We start from the raw sequence: 21,220 nt of genomic DNA, 5'->3' as shown, positions 1-21,220 counted from the left end.
CCACGCCCCTGGGGGGTCCCGAGGGAAAGTTCGCCCCCTACCTGGCGACCGGCTCTGCTCCGCCGCCTGCTTTCCTCCGACTGCGGGCGCCGAGCGGCGGGCTGGGGCGTGGCCCGGGCTGGGGCGTGGCCCTGGGCGGGGCGCCGAGGCCCCGCCCCCGGGAGCTCCCGCCAATGGCACGGCGGGCCGGGGCCCGGGGCGCTGCGGGCGCCTCCCAGAGGGGACTTTTGTGTGGGTGCGGGGGCTGGGGGCCTGGGGGTGGCCCCGGCGCGTGAGCTCCCGGGACGAGTGGGCTGGGGTCTCAGTGCCCCATGCCGCTAGCCAACCGCCTCGGATCGGGTCCAGCCCCCACCTGCCGCGGCTCCGGGCTACCGGATAAGACCGGGGCGGCTCCGCGTTGGCAGAAAGTCGCAGATAAAGGCGTAAAGGAGAGACCGGAGGGCGCAGAACGAAGTAGCGAAGTTGCCCTCCCCCCCCCCAAAAAAAAAAAAAGAAAGAAACAAAAGAGGGAAGCTGTTGGTTTTTTTTTTTAAGCCCTTTCTCTCTGGAGGTGAAGTTTACTAGAGAGGAAACTGAGGCACGCAGGGAGCATTGACCCGCCCGTGGGCACAGCCACGTGATCCCTGCGCCCAGGGTGAGGGCGCCCATAGCCCCCTCTGGACAGCAGGGCCCAGGAGTGCGGGTGGGAGCCCCGTCACTGTGGCGCGGAGAAGGCCCGGCTACTGCAGGTCGGGACAGGCGCCCTCTTGGCTGCTCTCCGAATGTGCAAAGCAGCCTGGCTGGGCCCCACACCATCGAACCTAGAGACACTCCCAGGAGACACGTTCTGGACACAGGTGTCTGTAGCGGGACTGTGCCCCAGGTGCCCATCGAGCGACAGATGGGTGACGGAGTTTCTTGGGAGCAAAAGGGGTGGAGAGCGGTGCAAGTGAACTGGTAGACACAGAAGTGGGGCTGGAGCGCTCTAAATGCAGCGGCCGGCCAAGGAGGCGCAGGGTCTTCCGGACACCGGCCAAGGAGGCGAGGGGTCTCCCGGGGACCGGCCAAGGAGGCGCGGGGTCTCCCGGGACCGGCCAAGGAGGCGAGGGGTCTCCCGGGACCGGCCAAGTAGGTGCACGGTCTCCCGGGACTGCAGGTGTGGGTGCAGGCGAGGGGTAGGAGGGTGAAGCCGGAGGGTACAGGGCTTCTTTCTGAGATAACGAACTTGCTCTGAGTTGATTGTGGCAAAGCTTGTGTCACCAGAGAGAAGTGGTGGGGTTCTTGGCGCAAGAAAGAAACCGTGCATGAGACAGCGAAGTAGCAAGGTTTTGGGGGGGGGGTGGAACAGGGCGTTCATCAGAACGGAAGGCACAGAGAGAGCGAGCTTATTTGGTTAAATGGAGAGAACCCCACCACCACACTACTGGCAGGCCAGGCGGGCGGCTGGGCGGGAGCAGAGAGCAGAGAGCTGAGTTTGCGTCTGTTTAGACTGCGGCTTGGAAGGGAAGAGGGGCCAGCTCGGCTTTACTACTCAGTATTGTCAGACTGGGGTGGGGTGGAGGGGGCCTCCCTGTGCCTGTCCTGGAGGTGGGCTCGAATGGTTTTCTTGCTCTGTGTTAGCAGGCCAGGTAGCCTGTTTGGTGCAGAGGAGAGAGCGTTCCCATGAGGAAGGGCTGGGACCACCTGGGACGTTAGCAGGGTCTGGCAGGACTCTGAAGCGGGGAAGCTAGGCTTCTGTGGACACCCATTTTCTCAGGCCCCTCTCACACACACGTAGGCTAATTTCTTTCTTTCTTTTTTTTTTTTTTTTTTTTTTTTTTTGACAGAGTGGACAGTGAGAGAGAGAGAGACAGAGAAAGGTCTTCCTTTTGCCATTGGTTCACCCTCCAATGGCCGCCGTGGCCGGCGCACCGCGCTGATCCGATGGCAGGAGCCAGGTGCTTTTCCTGGTCTCCCATGGGGTGCAGGGCCCAAGCACCTGGGCCATCCTCCACTGCACTCCCGGGCCACAGCAGAGAGCTGGCCTGGAAGAGGGGCAACCAGGACAGAATCCGGCACCCCGACCGGGACTAGAACCCGGTGTGCCGGCGCCGCAAGGTGGAGGATTGTAGGCTAATTTCTGACTTCCTACCTAACCCTTGCACAACTCTGAATATGGTTTAGAAAGCTGGGGGGGGGGAGGGGAGGGGGCGTGTGCTTTCAGCAGGTGGCGTGCATGGCAGGTGAATTGTGCCTCAGAAACGGTACTGTGGAAGAAGATGGAGGGCCGTTTGGTACCCTGGTTGGAGTGTGGCTCGGGATGCGCCTGTCCCACATCGGAGCCCCTGGGTTGGCCAGGCGCCTAGCTCCGGACCGCCTGGTGGCAGTCCTGGCTCCTCGGCTTCCTGCTATGGGGGCAGGAGACCTGAATTGAGCCCCTGGCTCCCAGTGTCAGCCTGGCTCAGCCCTGGCTGTTTCCTGGCATTGGGGCCCTTATACAACCCCGGCTCATTCACCTCCCTGTAACCCTGGCTCTGAGTGTCTGCAGATCAATCTTTTTTTTTTTTTTTAAGAGATTTATTTACTTGAAAGCTAGAGTTACACAGTGAGAGAGAGCATGCGCACGAGAGAATTTCCACCACTGGCTCACTCCCCAGATGGCCACAATGGCTGGGGCTGGGCCAGGCCAAATCCAAGAGCCTGGAACTCCATCTAGGTCTTCCACGTGGTGGGAGGGGCCCAAGCACTTGGATAATTTTTGGCTGCTTTCCCTGACGCATTAGCAAGGAGGTGGATCGGAAGTAGAGCAGCCAGGACTTGAACCGGTGTCCACGTGGGGTGCTGGTGTTGCACGTAGTAGCTTTACCTGCTATGCCACAATGCTGGCCTCCAGGGGAGCAATCTTAAAAAAACAACAACAACAAAAAAAAACTTACTTTATTTTATTTGAAAGGCACAGAGTTAGAAAGAGAGAAAGAGAGAGAGGTCTCCCATCTGCTGGTTCACTCCCCAAATGGCTGCTATGGCTGGAGTTGAGCCAGACTGAAGCCAAGAGCCAGGAGCTTCTTCCGGGTCTCCCATGTGGGTACAGGGGCAAGCACTTGGGTCATCTTCCACTGCTTTCCCACGTGCATTAGCTGGGAGCTGGATCGGAAGTGGAACAGCTGGGACTTGAACCTGCGCCCATATGGGATGGTGGTGCTACACACGGTGGCTTAACCCGCTACACCACAGCGCCAGCCCTGAGGGGATCAGTCTTAAGAAACTGACCCCTAATACTTTGGGTTCCATCAAGACAGGGACAGCACCACCTGACGCCTCCTCCCACCATTGCTACCCCCGCCCCCATGCTGAGGCACTTCTGTTTTTGTTTTTTTTTTTTTTTTTGACAGGCAGAGTGGACAGTGAGAGAGAGAGACAGAGAGAAAGGTCTTCCTTTGCCGTTGGTTCACCCTCTAATGGCCACCATGGCTGGCGCACTGCGGCCGGTGCATCGTGCTGATCCAAAGGCAGGAGCCAGGTACTTCTCCTGGTCTCCCATGTGGGTGCAGGGCCCAAGGACCTGGGCCATCCTCCACTGCATTCCCGGGCCACAGCAGAGAGTTGGACTGGAAGAGGGGCAACTGGGACAGAATCCGGCGCCCCGACCGGGACTAGAACCCGGTGTGCCGGCGCCGCAAGGCGGAGGATTAGCCTAGTGAGCCATGGCGCCGGCCAGAAACACTTCTGTTTGTGTGTTTTCTAGTCCTGCCAGGGAATTCTCCAATAAGAATTTGTTCTTATTCCATTTTACAGGTGAAGAAATTGAGGCCCGGTGACCCACCGCAGGTAAGTGGTCCTTCCTGGTTACCCGGCCTTTCTGTGGGTCTGGGTACGTGCTTGTTGGCAGAATGGGCGTGTGAGGGGTACGGAGAGGACGATCGAAGGCGTCGGCACCCAGTGGGGTCTCTGCAAACGTTTGGCCCCGTGTTCTTCCACCCCCACCCCTCCAGGGCTCCTCTCGGCTCCTCACTCGTGGAAGCCCTGGGAATTGCACACACCGGGTCTGCAGTCCTGCACCAGGCCCTGTGTTGAGCACTGGGCAGCCATGGATAAAAAGTGCCCGCCCAGTCTCCACCCCCCAGGACCCGCAGCCTGGAAGGCGGGAGACCCAGCAGGAATGGCCAGGAAGTCCCTGTGCACAGTCCCTGCGCACTGCACTTTGTCCCTTGGGCATCACTGGCGCCCACTCCTCTCCTGTTCTCCTGCCTCCCCTGCAACTTGGGGGTACCAGTGCCCTCCAGGGGCATCGGGGGAATGTGAGAGGCCATCAGAGGTTGTCCCAAAGGCCCGGGGGTGCACCTGACCTGGAAAGGGGGGGAGGACCCCACCCCCATCGCTTCCAGCGCCTCGCCGTACACACTGGTCCCCGGGAGGCCCGAGTTCCCCCTAACCTGAAACCCCGAGACTTTCTGGCACTGTTTCGATTCTGAAGCTGGCATTCCGGAGAGTGGGGGTGTTCCCAGGTGGGCAGGTGCTGTTCGTGGGGGTTCCTCAGACCCCCTTGCTAGAAGCTGTGTTTTTGTGGCTGCTCTGTGTTCGCCCGCAGGCGCCTGTGAGCACAGGGCCCCATTCAGTGTCAAGGTGGGTGGCAGCATCACTTGATGGAATATGATCGTACTGTTTAGTAATTTTTAAATTTCTAACTGACATCATAATTGATGGGGTACAGTGTGGCATTTCTTTTTTTAAGATTCATTTTATTTGTTTGAAAGACAGAGTTGCAGGGAGAGAGGGTGAGACAGAGAGATCTTCTGTCCACTGTTTCATGCCCCAAATGGCTGCCACAGTCAGAGCTGGGTCAGACCAAAGCCAGGAGCCCAGAGCCTGCTCCGGGTCTCCCACGTGGGTGCAAGGACCCAAGCACTTGGGCCATCTTCCACTGCTTTCCTAGGCACATTAGCAGGGAGCTGGATGGAAAGTGGAGCAGGGGCTGGCACTGTGGTGCAGCAGGTTAAAACCCCAGCCTGCAGTGCTGGCATCCCATATGGGCACCAGTTGGAGTCCTGGCTGCTCCACTTCCAATCTGCTATGGCCTGGGAAAGCAGTGGAAGATGGCTCAAGTCCTTGGGCCCCTGCACCTGCATGGGAGACCCCAAAGAAGCTCCTGGCTCCTGGCTTCGGATCAGCGCAGCCATGGCCGTTGCAGCTATCTGGGGAGTGAACAGCAGATGGAAGACCTCTCTCTCTCTCTCTCTCTCTCTCTCTCTCTCTCTCTGCCTCTCCTTCTCTCTCTGTGTAACTCTTTCAAATAAATAAATACATAAATCTTAAAAAAAAGTGGAGCATCCAGGACTCGAACTGATGCCCATATGGGATGCTGGCATCATAGCAGTGGTTTAATCTTCTGTGCCACAGCTCCTGCCCTTGGTGGCGTTTCAGTTTGTAGGTAGTGTATGTGGAAACAAGATCACGGCCAGCGATAGCTGTCGCCTCAGACATTACTGTATCTCTGTGTCAGGAACATTCGAAGTCCCGGTACTAGCTATTTAAAAAAAATTTTTTTATTTGAAAGGTAGAGTTAGAGAGAAAGAGACCTTCCATCCTCTGATTCACTTCTCAACAGCTGGGGCTTGGCCGGGCCCAAGCCAGGAGCCTGGCACTGTATCTTGGGTCTCCCTGGGTGAAGGGGGCCCACTATTTGGGCCGTCATCCGCTGCTTTCCCGGATTCATTCACAGGGAGTTGGAGCAGAAGTCAGGACTGGCACCCGGCCTCACATGGGACACCCGCGTCGCAGGTGGTGGCCCCGAGCTGTTTGGAAAGACACAGTTCACGAGGTCAGCCACAGTCACCCCTGGACCGTTAGGAGTTAGCCCTTCTAGCCAGGTGTGCCCTGTCTGTGCCTGGAAGCGTCCCCTTTCCAGCCTCTTCTCTTTCCTCTTTCGTGAATTTTCAGACTTGGCTCTTCAGAGCAGGTTAGGTCCCCAGCAAAGTTGAGCAAAAGGAACAGATTCCTGCAGACTGCTGCCCACTCCTGCACAGCCCCCCGCACCCCTGCACAGCCCCCACTCCCACCCAGTGCAGGGTCTGATCACCGATGATGGACCTACACTGCCAGCGCCACGACCACCCAAGTCCCTGGGTGCGCACCTGCTCTTGTCCATCTGTGGTTCCGCACGCATGCATAGAGAGAATGGCGTGCGCAGTAGTGTCACTGCCCCCCAAATCCTGCTCTGCTTGTGCACAGTGTAGCGTGTGTGACACAGGGAAATGCACATGGGTGTGCATCCGCCTGCACACACCCCGCAGTCCAGACAGGAGATGCCCATGGCCCCCCACTCGGGCGGGCGAGCACCAGTCTGCGGCTGGTCACCTGTGCTTCCTCTGCACTTTCTAAAGTTTCCTGAGGGTGGATCCGCTCAGTGCAGTCGGCACGCTTTCACTCTGCGTAATTACCATTTTGTTTTCCTTTTTTTCTTTATGAAAGGCAGACTTACACAGAGAGGTAGAGACAGAGGGAGGTTTTCCATCCAGTGGTTCACTCCCCAGATGACTGGGTCTAGGCCAGGCAGAAGCCAGAAGCTTCTTCTGGGTCTCCCGTGTGGGTGCAGGGGCCGAGGCTGGTGGGCCGTCTTCCACTGCTTCCCCAGACTCATCAGCAGGGGGCTGGATTGGAAGTGAGGGAGCTGGGACTCGAACCGGTGCCCATATGGGTTGCCGGCACTGCAGGCCAGGGCTTTAACCTGCTGCACCACAGCGCCAGCCCCCGCAGAGTTACCTTGTGACTCATCCACACTGTCCCCCACGTCTGTCACTTATTCCTTTTCACCACTGTGCAGCATTCCTCTGTAATACCCACAGTTTATTTCTGTTTCCTGTTTTAAAAATAGCTGCTAATGTTTTTTTAAAAAGATTTATTTATTTATTTGAGAGTTATAGAGAGGTGGGGGGGGGAGGTCTTCCATTGGCTGGTTCATTCCCTCATTGGCTGCAATGCCTGGATCCGAAGCCAGGAGCTTCTTCCGGGTCTCCCACACAGGTGCAGAGGCCCAAGGACTTGGGCCATTTTCCACTGCTTTCCCAGGCCATAGCAAAGAGCTGGATTGGAAGTGGAGCAGCCAGGACTCGAACTGGCGCCCATATGGGATGCCAGCACTGTAGGTGGCAGCTTTACCCACTATGCCTCAGCGCCGGCTCCATTGTTTTTATTTTTATTTACTTGAAAGGCAGAAGGAGAGAGGGAGAGACAGTAGGTCTTCCATCTGCTGGTTCATTCCCCAAATGCCTGCAGGAGCAGGCTGGGGCAGGGCAAAGCAGCAGTCAGGAATTCCATCCGGGTTTCCCACCTGGGTGGCAGGAACCCACCTGCTGTGGCTCCCAGGATGCTCAGTGGCAGGGAGCCGGGTCAGAGGGGAGGCAGACCTTAACCCAGGCACTCTGATACGGGTGTGGGCCTCCCACGGAGGGATCCCCCCCACCCCACAGCTCTGCCCCTCCATTTGCTTTTTTTTTTTTTTTTTTTTTAAGATTTATTTATTTGAAAGTCAGAATTGTATGCACACACACACACACACACACGGAGAGGTCTTCCATCTGCTGGTTCACTCCCTGGATGGCCGCAATGGCCAGAGCTGCCCCGATCTGAAGCCAGGAGCCAGGAGCTTCTTCCCAGTCTCCCACGAGGGTGAAAGGGCCCAAGGACTTGGTCATCTTCTACTGCTCTCCCAGGCCATAGCAGAGAGCTGCATTGGAAGTGGAGTAGCCAGGACTTGAACCAGTGCCCATATGGGATGTGGGCACTGCAGGCGAAGGCTTTACCCACTATGCCACAGCGCCGCCACCCCCTCCCCCCTGGACATGTTGCTTGTTGCAAGTTATGGGCTTTGAAAAAACAAACAAAAAAAAAGCAGCTGTGATTATTTAGGTACAAGGCTCTGTGTGGACATGTTTCCCCTTGGGTTGGGGGGACGTCTGTCTCCATGGGTGTTGTCTGTGACCGCGCTGTCCGTCGTCAGCCTTCATTTTGCAGTTGGGGAATTTGCTGAACTTATAGTGTGTGTGAGGTTGTGGGTTTCTGTGAATTGCATCCTGGGATTGTCAGCAGCCCAGCGCACTGCTGATGGTATCTGGGGCAGCGGGCGCCCTGGGCTGATGTGGAGAGTTGGGCTCTGGGTCAGTGCAGGCGCCCAGCACCCAGTGGGTGCGTGGTTGGGACGGGGCTGTGCCAGCCCCGCGCTGCTTCCTGTGGTCAGATCTGAGCATCTTTCTTGTGTGGTTGCTGGGTTTTCGCCCTGTGGCTGAGGTCCGATGTTCTGGTGCCACTTGTGTCTTTGGGAGTGTCTCTGGGTGAGGGGCGGAGCCTAGCGCTCAGGCTCTGGGGACTGTGTCGCCGCCCGCCGTTGCCGGGTCACTTCTCCTCTTGGGCGTCAGGTTCATCACCAGGGCAGTGCCTCCGTCAGCAAGGTGGTCGTGTGCTAGTGTGCAGACCACGCCCGTGTGCACGCGGATGCCCCCACAGCTTGGCCCCCTCCACTCCAGGCAGCCTTGGGGATGACCGGGTCTCAGAGGGGCCCTCCACGGGCTCTTTGTCTCTTCCTCTCCCCAGTAAGCAGGGAGCCCCCACCCCTGGCACAGCCCCCACCAGCCCATTCAAGCCTCGTACAAACAGGGCGTGGGGGGACAGCAGATGGGAAATTCAACAAAGTTAGTATGGCCACTATGACCATGCAGGCCGCTGCTCCAGGGCTCCAGGGTCCCCAGCGCAAATGGGACCCTGTGCTGGACAGAGGAGGAAGAGGGGACCCTCTGGGGACTGGAACGGGGAGGGGGGGGTGACCTCTGTGACCCCACCCCCCTGCAGTGGTGACAGTGACAGTACTTTCCTCCAGCCGCCGGTCCTCTTGTTACCTCACTGTCTGAGCCAGGGGGCTTCTGGGAAGAGGAAGAGCAGGAGAGGGCGCAAAGCCCTGCCCCGGCCCCTGCCCGGCCCCTGCCCAGCCCCAGCCGCAGGCTTCTTCTTGCACACAAAGCAAGCGCAGCCCAGGGAGGGTGAGTGCGGTGCGGAGTCCTCTACCAGGATGTGCACCGGCCCCGGACCCCAGCCAGTTGGCTCCCGGGTGGCCCCAGGGACTCGCCACAGCTGTTGTCTGCCTCGCTCACTGGCAGCGAAGGGTCCAGGTGCCCGGCTCACGCCAGGTGCTTCACGTGGCTCCCTTTCGCTCATCATTGTATTTTATTTATTTAAAGGCAGAGGTACAGAGAGAGCGCTTCCACCTGCTGGTTTCACTCCCCAAATGGCTGCAATGGCCAGGGTGGTCCAGGCTGGAGCCTGGAGCCTGGAACTCCATCCGGGTCTCCCACGTGGGTGCAGGGGCCCAAGCACTTGGGCCATTTTCTGCTGCTTTCCCAGGCACGTTAGCAGGGAGCTGGAAGTGGAGCAGCTGGGACTCAAATCCGCACCTCTATGGGATTCCGACATGGCAGGCAGCGGCTCACCCAGCCGTGCCCCAGCACCGGCCCCATTCAGAGCCTTTACTGAGTGCCCACTGCGTGCCAGGCAGCGGGGAGACAGCTGTGAGGTCCCTGCCCGCGCCCTGGTGTTTCAGGGTCTGCAGACAATGAGGAAGTAAACTACCAGGCGCTGTGACAGCCACAGCAGCCTCCGTGAGACAGAACCAAGAAAAGCAAGCTCGGCTGTGTCTCGGGAAAAGCCCCCAGGCACAGGCTCGGGACGTGCAAAGGCCCAGGGGTAGAGCGGAACAGAGTGGGCGCCGGTGAGAGTCCAGGCGAGCTAGGGCTGCCTCGCTGGGTCTGCGGTGCGCTCAGCAGACGCCGTCCTTAGATTCGTTGTGCAGACAGGAAAGGAGGCCCCGAGACGTGAAGGCCCCCGCGGGGCCACACAGCTGCCTCCTAGCCCACAGCTTCAACCACTTTCTTCCTTCTTCACACCAACCCTTATTTCTGTTTAAAAAAAAAAAAAAACGGAACAAAAACCCCAGTCCCGCAGGAACCCTGAGCTTGACAGCTGAGCTTCAGAATGAGGCCATGGGTCCCGGGCGCCAGGGCTGGGGTGTGATCGGATCGTTCTAGCTGTGCTGGGTGACCTGGGGCCGGCCTCACGCCCTCTCGCAGCCTCCTCACTCCTTCCAGGGCGACCCGGTGGGAAAGGGGTCCTCAGCCCCAGGCCCTACCCAGAGCAGGGAGGCAGCCAGGCTCACGCCGGTCTGATGCTGCCCCCTGGTGGTAGGAGCCGCAGAGCGGCATCCCTTGCCTTCCTTAGGGACTTCAGCTATGGGGCCCGGACCCTCAGAACAGCTAGCCAAGGATGCAGTCCCCAGCCCCACCCTGAGCCTTGTGAGCCCGCGTCTGCATGGGGCGTGATGGCCAGGGCATTTCAGGCCCAAAGGGGTGGGCTGTGAAGAGTGGCACGCGTGGCTTGTTCACTGGTCCGTTCAGCGCCCGCTCTGTCTGCCGAGCGCCTCCCAGCCCTGGGCCTGCCACCCACACTTCCAGCAATGTCTCCCTGCCCAGTCCCATGGAAGGGGAACTCAGGCTGGCTGAGGGGTGCCCCTGATCCAATCAACGCTAACACCTGTGGCTTCTGGAGCCTACTCCTGGGGGTGGGTGGGGGATCTTGGGAAAGTGACTGTGCCTCCAGTGTGGTTTTGGTTAATTTTTTTTTTTTTTTGAAGATTTACTTATTTGAAAGTCAGTTACACAGAGAGAGGAGAGGGAGGGAGGGAGGGAGGGGTCTCCCATCCAATGGTTCACTCCCCAGATGGCCGCAATGGCTGGAGCTGCACTGATCTGAAACCAGGAGCCTCTTCTGGGTCTCCCACGTGGGTGCAGGGGCCCAAGGACTTGGTCCATCTTCTGCTGCTTTCCCAGGCCACAGCAGAGAGTTGGATCGGAAGTGGAGCAGCCGGGTCTCCAACCGGTGCCCATATGGGATGCTGGCGCTTCAGGCCAGGGCATTAACCCACTGCGCTGGCCCATTTTATTCTTTTATGTAAAGATTTATTTAGGGGCCAGCATCACTGTGTAGCGGGTTCAGCTGCCGCCTGCCATGCCAGCATCCCGTGTGCCAGTTTGAGTCCCTGCTGCTCCCTGCGGTGCCTGGGAAAGCAGCAGAGGGCGGCCCAAGTGCGAGACCCGCGTGGGAGACCCAGAAGCAGCTCCTGGCCCAGCTCCAGCATTGCAGCCATTTGGGGAGTGAACTGCGGATGAAAGCTCTCTCTCCTCTGTGTGGCTCTGCCTTTATTTATTTGAAAGGCAGAACAACAGAGAAGAGAGATTGATCAAGGTGCCATCCACTGGTTCACTCCCCAAATGGCTGCCGTGGCGGGGGCTGGGCCGGGCCAAGGCCAGGCGCCTCTTCCGGGTCTCTGACGTGGGTGCCGGGACCCAAGCCCGGGCCCATCTTCCCTTGCTTTCCCGAGCAACAAGCACTGTGGTAAGGGATGCCCACACTGCCAAGGCCCGCCCCTCCGTCCTGGCCCCGTGCAGCGTGGTTGAAGGCTGGGGGTGGATCCGCACTCGGCTTGACAAGCGTCCTGCTGCACCCTGCCTGGTATCCCATCAGTCTTTCTAGTCGATGTCAGTACCTGTTACTCTACAGCTTAGTTCTCTATTTTATTTTTTTATTATTTATTTGATAGAGTTAGACAGAGAGACAGAGAGAAAGGTCTTCCTTTTCCGTTGGTTCACCCTCCAGTGGCTGCTGTGGCCGGCACACCATGCTGATCCAATGGTGGACATTGGAGGGTGAACCAACGCCAGGAGCTAGGTGCTTCCTCCTGGTCTCCCATGCGGGTGCAGGGCCCAAGCACCTGGGCCATCCTCCACTGCACTCCCGGGCCACAGCAGAGAGCTGGACTGGAAGAAGAGCAACTGGGACTAGAACCTGGCACCCCAACAGGGACTAGAACCTGGGGTACCTGTGCCGCAGGCGGAGGATTAGCCTAGTGAGCTACAGCGCCAGCCCCTAGCTTATTTCTCAATATTTAAGAGGGTTTAGTATTTATGAGGGTATTTCAAAATGTTTGTGGAAAAGTGGAGTTAAAGTCAAGTTAATTTTGTTGCAAGAGCAGACAGTTAGCCCAGCAGTCGGGACACCGTCCCATATTGAAAGAACCAAGTTCAAGTCCCAGCTCAGCTTTGTGTCAACTTCCTGCTGCGGCAGACCCTGGGGGGCAGCGGGAGATGGCTTAAGCAGTTGTGTTCTGGCCATCCGCGTGGGAGACCGGGATTGAACTCTGGTCTTTGACCGGCCCCCGGTGTGGACTGGTTCACTCCCACATTCTGGACAATGCCAGGGGGAAGCCAGGAGCTGGGCCCTCCGTGGGTGCTGGCCGTCGCTGGCTGCCAGGGCGCGCAGGACACTAGAGGCTGTAGGCGACCCCAGCCTTCAGACAGACAGCTCAACCACAGGGAATCAGAAGGTGTTTATTTGGGTGCATAGAGCTATCTTCAGAGACTTCATGGAAACGAGTATTACTAAAAAAAATTGCATAGACTCTGCGACGTTTTGCACCAAAATAAGCTTCTCTCTCTCTTATCTCCATGACCCACAAACTCCCGCCTGTGGCTGGCTCGGTGTCCTCTGGGAAGGCGCAGGACCCAGGGGGCTCGCTGGCGGCTGCCTCTCCAGCATTTTCCGTGGACTTCATTAGCAAAAATAACCATGTGGCTTCCAAGGGGGACCTCCAGTGCCGGAGCCTGTAACCGCCTTTCGCTTGCAAAACCTCCTCCCCCCTGCTCACACAGGAAGTCGTGACAGCACACCCCCACACCCCTAAGTGCGTAACTTCTGTCCCTAGCGGGGCTGGCTGAACTCCCTTCCCCGAGCAGAGAACTGGGCAGGGGGCTCAGCCGGTCCCACAGTCTGAGGGCGGGAACACTCCGTCCAGCAGAGGGGGCTGGGTGCACAGGCTGCCGGCAGACTGGGGCTGCTGTGGGTTGGGGGTCCAGGTCTCCCCACTGTCATCTGCTGTCAGTGTAGTGGGTACAACTCCTCCCCAGGTTTCATTACCCAGTGTTACAGGGCACCGTCCGCGGGGGAGGGCTGTCGGGGTACGGGGAGGAGCCTGCGTGTCCACCACCGTGCCCCGCTCCTCCTCCCCACAGGCGCTCTGGCTCGTCTCTATCCTGACAATTTTGTCTAGAAGTAGCAGCGCTGGGCACAAGGGTCCCCCGTCGGGAACTCCGTGAGCTGTCCCAAGACCCCCCCTTCTCGGGGGTGTGAGAAGCCTGTCCCCCCAGCCTTGCCTCTGTTCCTACTTGGGTGCCAGGCAGCATGGTCCTGGGGCGGTCCCCTGCGTCCTGTGGCACCAGGAGGAGCCGTCTGGTGTCTGGGAGAGCATGGGCTCGGGGCCCCGCAGCTGGGTCACAGACCCCTGCTGTCCCTGTTCCCCACAGGTCGTCCTCCTTCTCTACGCTGGGCTTTGGTGCCCGCGTCGGGTACCTGGTGGTTACACGCGCCTGTCGGGCAGCAGCGCTGGTACCCGTGTGTGTGCCAACCTCGGCACTGCCCAGCCCCGTGGCTGGGGCTTCCCCCATCAGGTCAACCCCTCCGTCTGCCCCAGAGGTTGTTTGAGTGGAGGCAGAGGACAAGGCCACTCTGACCTGTCACATCACAATGACTGCCCGGCCCTGCCCTGCCCGGCCCTGCCCAGCCCAGCCCAGCTGGGGCACCCCGGGGGAGCCTGCACTCTGCCTGCCTGCCTGCCCCTGCTGTCACCATGGGGATGCATCGAGACAAGCGTTCTGAACCCCACGCTGCCCGGGCCCCGCCGCTGAGACAGAAGTCGTTCCCAGCACTGAGAGGCACTGTTCCCCAGAGTGAGGGCTCGCGCTGGGGCCCAGGTCCAGCGCCATCTGTGCCCGCGACCCCAGAGGGACACTAGCCACGGGCCTGCCCTGTCCCTTACCCAGAGAAGCAGCCGCTGGCGGCCTTGGCAGCAGTTGACTGTTGCTTGTTGAGCACCCCTGCCCTACGAGGAGGGGCTCGGTGGGGACAGCCCAGAGCCCCCCACTCCTTCCCTGGGAAGGCAGGGGGTTCCCATCACCCACCTGCAATTCAGCTTGTGGGGCTCTTGTCTCGTTCTGGGCCTCAGTCTGCCATCTGGGGTCCCAGAATTCCTGGTCTCGATGCCTTGAGCCTGCTTCCAGGGCATGTGTGTGGGAAGTCCAGGGGAGGGCTCTTGGGAGGCAACAAGGGGCCGGGTGTCCCTGTGTGGCAGAGCCTCACAGCCCTCCCGCCACGTGGGGGCCGGGCTGCCCCTCACTTGGAGCCGTCCTGAGCCGAGGCTGGGACACAGTGGGGAGCGGCCTGGGCTCTGAACTCAGGCTTGTCCCCTACCCTCTCAGCCTGGTCTCCACACCTGTTCTGCCAAGAAGCTGTGATGGGTGCCAGGCGTGCACCCCATCCCCAGCTCCCAACACTGCCTCCAGGAAGCCCTCACAACTCCACCCTCACCTCCTCCCTCTGCAGCCAGGGGCAACCTGATTCATCTCCCTACCTGAGGGGGGGGGGGGGGGCTTTGTTCTGTAAAACAGGGGCCTCCCACAGGCCGGCCTGGCAGAGGGGGCACCCTCTGAGGGTGTGGTCCTTCCTCTCCCAAGAGCCTGGCTATCCTAAGGAGCCTCCACCTCCCTACTCTCCTCCCCTGAGGATGCCAGGGCCGTCCCCCACGTACTACCAAGAGACCCAAGCTGCACACCCAGGTGAGTGCCCCGCCTGGGGCGGGTGTGTAGGGGTGTGTGTGTGTGTGTGTGTCCACAGCAGTGCTCAGGAGATGTCTGCCGTTCTCATCCCAGAGGAAGGGAGGCAGAGCCCTCGGGGCGGGGCCGGGGTGGGATTTTAGAGCAACTGCCCAAGAATTCTCCGGCCTCTCTGCTGTCTGCTGTGTGAGGGCTGCCTTGGGAGGGCTGGGCAGAGCACGCATACCACACCCCTGCGCTGCGGAGCCTGCGCTCTCCCCAGCCCCCAGAGGAAGCACCCGAACGCTGAGCCCTGGGTGTGTGGCACGCAGCCGTGGCCGAGCCTGCTCTGGTCCCGTTGCGCAGGTACTAGAGCGCCACGCTTAGGAAGAGAAGGGAACAGCGTCGGGACAGCGTGTTCTTTTGTCTTTCTTGAGCTGCTTTACCCAGAAGCCAGGGCTTGGCGTTCACAGGTCCAGCAGAGCAGAAAAAGGCAGGGTCGGGGGTCCTGGGGACTCGGGGCGGCCGTGTGTGCAGGGACCACACTGAGACCCAGAGATGCTCTCTGCTTCCCCAGTCCCCTTGTCTCCCTCCACTGTGCTGAGGGGGCACCGACCAGAGGACCCGGGGTAGGGGAAGGGCCTGACGTGCCCCTCCCGTGCCCAGCACCCTACAGCACCATGCCGAGGGTAACGACGTCCATGCCGATGCAGACCCTGTGTCCCTACTGTGGGAACTACGTCATCACCGAGACCTCCATGGTCCCCGGCCTCCTCGCCTGGCTGCTGTGCGCTGGCCTCTTTGTGTCCGGGTGAGTGGCCCCTGAGTGTGGCTGGACAGAGGGAAAGCCCAGGGTAGACCCGTGGGTGGGTGGGCTGCGCTCAACCGGCCACGGGCTCAGGATGGCACCTGGGGCTGCCGTCACCGCTGCGTGGGAGCACAGCAGGGCAGCCCCCTTGTTGGGGTGGCCCCAGCTCACAGGCCGCTGCCCCCGGGGCTGCAGGTGCTTCCTGGGCTGCTGCTTCCTCCCCTTCTGCGTGAGGAGCTTCATGGACGTGAGGCACACGTGTCCCGTGTGCAAGCAGGAGCTGTTCCGGCACCACCGCCTGTGACCGTCCAGAATAAACGAGGTCGCCGCCACACAGGGAGGGCTGACTGCCTGCTCGGCCTCCGGGGAGGGAGACCTCAGTGCCCCTGCTCAGCCCACCCCCAGCGCCTCCTGGCCGACCCTGACCGCCACGGCTCCCACTGCTGCCTCCGTGCCTGGGTTCTCTGTGGCGCTCGCCCTGGCCTGCCCTGTGCAGCCTCCTCTCCTCCCACCACTCCTGGGGTCACCCAAGGCGCACCTGCCCCCTGCCCCAGCGCCCTCACTTGGATGCCCCGGGGGCCCTGCTATTCCCCACAGCTGGAAACGACTCCCTCTCCACTCCTCCGAGGGGCAGAGGATGGGATCCCCCCAGCTTGCCCCGGGACCTCCCTCTGCCAGTGGTTGGCAGAACTGGCCTCAGTGAAGTGGGCAAGAACCAGCTGGCTCAGCCCATTAGCCGAGCACCTGCCTCGACGTCACCACCCTCAGACCAAGTCCCTGGGACCCCTGGGGAGCTGCCCCTGCCCCCAGCACTGAGAGGTCTGCTCGCTCACTTACCAGCACAGTCTTTGCTGCCTGCAGGGATGCCCCGAGGGGCCGTCAGCCTCCTCACGCCATCTCCGCTCTGTGACCCCCGTCAGGTGGGTGAGCTCTCAGCTTGTCCTGGCACCCATCAGGGCTGGTGGGCAGCTGAGAGCGGGCGGTTGGCTCCGGGGTCAGTCGCTGGATGAGGAGCCAAGCAGCTCATCCTCACAGTGCTCCTAGGGTTGGAGAGGCCCAGAGGGACCTGCAGATCGGACCCTTTCTGGGGGAAGGGGGAGTGGGAGGTGGAGCTAAACCTCACGGCACAGCCAGACAATTTTACAGTTCTGCCAACATGACTAATACCGTCCTACGCATCAGCTTCCCAACTGAGTCTCCCAGAGGCTGGGGAAGATGCAGTGGCCCCGAGTGCCGGGCCTCACTGCGATGCTCACACCCGCCCCGGCACCCCAGGACGGCGGCACCAGCCCTGCCCGCGGCAGCATTAGCCAAGCTGATGCTGGTCCCAAGGCGGTACCTGGACAGGAACTCGGTTGTCCACCCAGAACCGCTCCATCAGTGAGAACAGGTGCGTGCGGAGGACGGCACTTTGAGGGCAGCAGGTCTCCGGCCCTGCAGGCGTTCCTGGAAGCCTGGTTCTCAGGCAGAAGCCAACTTGCCTGCATCCCGTCATGCCAGCCAGGGACGGCCGAGCTCTGGGAAGATGGTGCTGGGTGCGAGGCTGCTCCCCTTCTCCTACCGCTGAGAACCAGGGAGCTGCTTGTGAGCCAAGTCTGCTGCAGGATGGGGAGGCGGCTTCCAGCTCGAGAGCCAACTCGCCGGCCTTTGAGGACTGGAGCTTCAGTGGCCAGGGGCAGCCCCGAGGTCCTGTCCAGCTGCAGCCAGCAACCTTCCTTGTCCCCACACCCCCACCCAGGCGCTGCATTGCCGGTGCTGACGTCACAGGGCGGCCGCAAGGTTTACCAACGAGGCCATGCCCTAGCCCCAAACCACCACCTGCACCACCCAGGGCTGAGGCCTCAGCCTCCGTGCCCAGGCAGCCGTGGGATGTCACCAACAGAGCCCCAGGTTCCCAGGGAGGCTGTGCTCTGCCCTCAGCAGGTGCACCTGGCAGTCAGGTAAGGGATCGGGGCTGCGCCCATGCGTCACATTGCCAGGTCTGGGCTCTGCGTGACACAGACTGTGGGCCCCCTTCATGGGGCCCAGCACACAGGCCTTTCTCAAAGGCTCTGAGGCCGGCTTCTTGGCTACCATCCCCATGGCAAGCTTGGCCAGAGCCGAAGGCCAGGAGGCACCCACTCTGCCCCTTTATCAGAGCAGCACCGGGAGGGGTGGATGCCCCTGGCTCTATCAGTGGCCACAAGGCTGCCTGGCCAGACTGCCCCTCCCAGCCGGGAGTCCTTGGCTGGCAGAGGAGTCACACCCACTGCAGGGAGGGGCCACCCAGGCCAGCTGAGAGCCATTTCTGCTCCCGCCCCCACCACGCTGCTCACTAGGCCAGGCCACTGTCCCCAGCAACCCTTCCCTGCACCCATCACAGCCTTGTCTCCATCCAGGAGTGGGGCCACCCAGGCGCTCTGGGCCCAGCAGCCTCCCCCACCGAGGTGTGGGGCCTGGGGGGACTCTGTTTACTACTGCGCAGGGAACGTGCCTGACCGCTGCCTGGGCGCTCCATCTGGGTCTCCCATGCAGGTGGGGACCCTTCACTGCTGCCCACCAGGCTCCACAAGAACAGGGAGCCTGAGCCAGGAATCGGACCCCTGCCCAGGGAGGATGGGGCTGAACCCCACCCTGGGCACAGCTTCTCTTGAAGAGGTCATAAAAACGCTCCTCCAGCGCCCTGTGCGGCCGCCCCGCCTCACTAGTGGGCCAGTAACTCAACAGCTGGGAGGAGAGCGGTTAGCACGCACCCAGTCCTGGCTGCTGCCACACCATGACACCTTCACACCTGGAGCAGGAATATGGCTCTGTTCACCCAAGGCCTGTGCCTTTCTTTTGCTAAGATTTATTTATTTGACTTAGGTAGGGCCAGAGAGAGCGAGGTCTTCTACCCGCTGGTTCACTTCCTATATGGCTGCAGTGGCTGGAGATGATCTGATTTGGAGCCAGGAGCTTCTTCCGGGACTCCCACATGGATGCAGGGGCCCCATGGACTTGGGCCATCTTCCACTGCTTTCCCAGGCCATAGCAGAGCTGGATCGAAAGTGGAGCAGCCGGGACTCGAACTGGTGCCCGTGTGGGATGCTGGCTCCGCAGGGCAGGGCTGTAATCCACTGTGCCACAGTGCTGGCCCCAAGCCTGTGCATTCCAATCCAGGGGTCAGTAAAACGACACGAGGCCTGTGTGAGTGCAGGTCCTCATGCTCCCGTTCCCGCGTCGTCTGAGGGGGACGGGTCAGCTGGCTCAGCCACCCCAGCACAGGGACCCCGAGGCGTTTCACGGGGACCCTGGTAAACTGCTCAACGTCCATCCCAGACGCCGTGGAACAGCTCCCTCAGAACAACCTGCTCTGGGATGCCAGTGTTGCCCAGCCTGCCCACTCCCCAGACTGTCAGGTCAGGTCCACCTGTCCCACTTCTGATCCAGCTCCCTGCTAAGGTGCCCGGGAAGGCAGTGGATGATCACTGAAGTGCGTGAGCCCCTGTCACCCACGTGGGAGACCCAGTTGGAGTCCAGGCTTAGCCCCGAGTTGTGTGGCCATTCGGGGAGGGAACCAGCAGATGGAAGCCCTCTCTGTCCTCCTAACTCTGGCTTTCAGATATTTAACAAAATAAATAAGTGTTCAATTGTGGCAAGTGTGTACCTGTGGATGCATCTCTAGTTCTTAGCTGTACAAGCCACAGAGGAGGGGGCTGCTGCCAGCCCAGGCGCTCACGGGTGTCCCACTGCTGTCTGGACAGCATCAGCACACTGTAGACGGGTTAAAGGGAGAGGACCAAGAGCAGTTTCTTTGCTTCCATCATCTGTAGAACGAGAACATCCACGCCTGTGTCCCCAAAGCCAGAGTAACGAACTGCTGACACTGCAACTGGGAGCGAACAGAAAGAACTGCAGCACGAGAGGGACATGCCACACAGCCAGAACAAGCTGCCAAGCACCGCAAGGGAGGAGCAGTCTCCCAGCAGAGGTGGCGGCCGGCTCTGGCTGCTTCCCCTGGCCATGGGGGGGCTCTTCCTGCAGAGCCAGAGACCCCTACGGCCTGCTCCTGTGCCACTGGTGCACCAGATGGCACACACTACAGTAGGAATAGAGACCACAAGTCAGCCCCCGGTACCAACCAGCCTAGAGATGGAAAAATCCCTGTCCTGGGCGTGGGCAGGATGAGCCAGCAGGACGCTGGGCGAGCAGGCAGGCCCTGACCCAGCACAGGAGAGCTGCGTTCGAGGGCCCCACTTCTAATCCAGGTCACAGCACTCGAGTGTGCAGGCCTCTCTGGACCCCCTCCCCCCCACAGGCCCCCTAAAACACTTCGTATCCCATTTGCACATGGGGCCCTTCCATCCGGAGAGCATTTTATTTCTCAAACTCACGCTACTGCTAGTTAAGGGGGCACCAAGTCAAAACCCGACCTCCACTGCGAGGGAGAGCAGCCCAGGGAGCCCTGCTCAGCGTCGTGGGTTCCACGGCCAGGCCCGGGGCGCAGAGACCCTCCTCCTACGCCACTCACCGAATTATACTTTTTATAGAAAATTTTATTCAACATACAACATTTTCCAGCAAAAAGGCAATATACAGGAAGAGTTGGTGTACACTGCTGCTACAGGAACAAACAAAAGATGCTGGGCAAGGATGGAGATGCGTGTGATCTGATCTACTGCACTGCACTCAGACTAGACACGCGGCGTCAGCTCCAGAACAAAGCAAACGAGGCCGGGACCGAGAGAACCACACGAGGAGCAGACACCAGCGAGGTCCACCTGCACTCGCCCGGCTGAGGAGCCTCCTCCCGCGGCGAAGTGTACGTGGGCATTTGTTAAATATACAATTTCATTTCTCCGTTTTTAGCTTTTTTACAAAGTCGGCAGCACACTGGCCGCTCGTGAGCATGCCCCCCCTGCTGAGAGGCGCCCCTCCTGCTGGGTCTGTCCTGCTCCACTGACCCCAGGCCCCACCCTCCCACCCGCTGCCAGGGAGCTGCTGAGGGCCGGGCGGGACCCCGGCTGCAGCCAGCAGTCTCTGCGACTCTGTGGGAGACCCCAGGCCTGGAGGGCTTTCCTCGGTGCGTCCGCGTCTGCTCGCAGGCGGGCTGCAGGGCAGCAGTGGCTGGCGGGCGAGAGGAGCTCAGGAAAGACTCCCGGCAGCTGCGGGACAGGAACCCGAGGAAGGGCCGACAATGCACACGATGAAGGAAAGAGCGCTATTTATTAGGTTGTGAGTTTCTGTTTTGCCTTTACAGATGCACAAAAGGTCATTGAAAGTATAACTGAAGGAAGGAAGTCAGACGAGCCCGGACACCAGACTTCCCGGCGGCGGCAGGGCTGGGGCCGGGGCCCGCGAGGGCGGCCGGGCAGCGCCTGCAGCTACAAGACAGCCTGGAGACCTCCTGCCAGTGACACGCTCCGCTCACCTCTCCCCATGATGCCCACAGTTGCCTTGCATTGTGGTTACCATAAAATAACTCTCATTGGCATCCAAGCTTTATAAAAACACCTTCATTTTGCTCAAAAAGGGCAGTCAATAGATACAGAGAAGCCAAACTGAACAGCCTCAACAAAATAAAATTAACATCAGCAGCAGCTCCTCTTGCTGAAGACGGGCTAGAGCACACGTGTACCAGAGTTCTGCGGCTGTTAAAAAGGGGCGTGCACCACGCGCCACCCCCGCCTCGCACACCCCGGGGACACTCAGTTATGGATCTTAATGGCCTTCTCCAGGTACGTGTAGCGACTCCGCTTTGGGGCTTTGTTGAAGTGGTCGAGCCCCAGCCACGGCCGAGGATGAGACATGTTAC

General features: G+C 60.2%; 3 protein-coding genes across 22 annotated transcripts in view; 1 reads left to right on the top strand and 2 right to left on the bottom strand.

Annotated features, from left to right (window-relative positions):
• CARHSP1 (calcium regulated heat stable protein 1) overlaps window positions 1-189 on the bottom strand; it is a 9,734-nt gene extending 9,545 nt beyond the window's left edge. The window contains exon 1 of the mRNA XM_051847402.3: window positions 42-189. The gene's annotated coding sequence lies outside the window, so the exon portion shown is untranslated. The remainder of the gene's footprint in view (window positions 1-41) is intronic.
• LITAFD (LITAF domain containing) overlaps window positions 1-20,621 on the top strand; it is a 26,270-nt gene extending 5,649 nt beyond the window's left edge. The window contains exons 2-5 of one of the 5 annotated variants that reach the window (XR_016225932.1): window positions 3,754-3,786; window positions 14,562-14,663; window positions 15,353-15,450; window positions 15,643-15,678. Coding sequence is in view for 3 of the 5 variants with exons in the window: in XM_051847398.3 (XP_051703358.1) it covers window positions 14,612-14,663; window positions 15,306-15,450; window positions 15,643-15,751 (306 nt within the window). In the remaining 2 variants the exon portion in view is untranslated. Of the gene's footprint in view, window positions 1-3,753; window positions 3,787-14,561; window positions 14,664-15,216; window positions 15,451-15,642 lie in introns of those variants that run through there. The other 4 variants (XM_089321236.1, XM_051847398.3, XR_016225933.1 and 1 more) reach the window with 4 other exon arrangements.
• USP7 (ubiquitin specific peptidase 7) overlaps window positions 20,613-21,220 on the bottom strand; it is a 77,332-nt gene continuing 76,724 nt past the window's right edge. For all 16 annotated transcript variants that reach the window (XM_089321222.1, XM_051847390.3, XM_089321233.1 and 13 more), the window contains one exon: window positions 20,613-21,220. In XM_089321222.1, coding sequence (XP_089177348.1) covers window positions 21,114-21,220 — 107 coding nt within the window. In that variant the 3' untranslated portion in view covers window positions 20,613-21,113.

The sequence above is a fragment of the Oryctolagus cuniculus genome, chromosome 19 (assembly GCF_051225735.1).
Source record: "Oryctolagus cuniculus isolate XC-2025 breed Fujian yellow rabbit chromosome 19, ASM5122573v1, whole genome shotgun sequence".
NCBI classification, from domain to species: Eukaryota; Metazoa; Chordata; class Mammalia; order Lagomorpha; family Leporidae; genus Oryctolagus; species Oryctolagus cuniculus.
The sequence above is the reverse complement of the archived record's forward strand: the minus strand, read 5'-3'. Positions and strand labels throughout refer to the sequence as shown.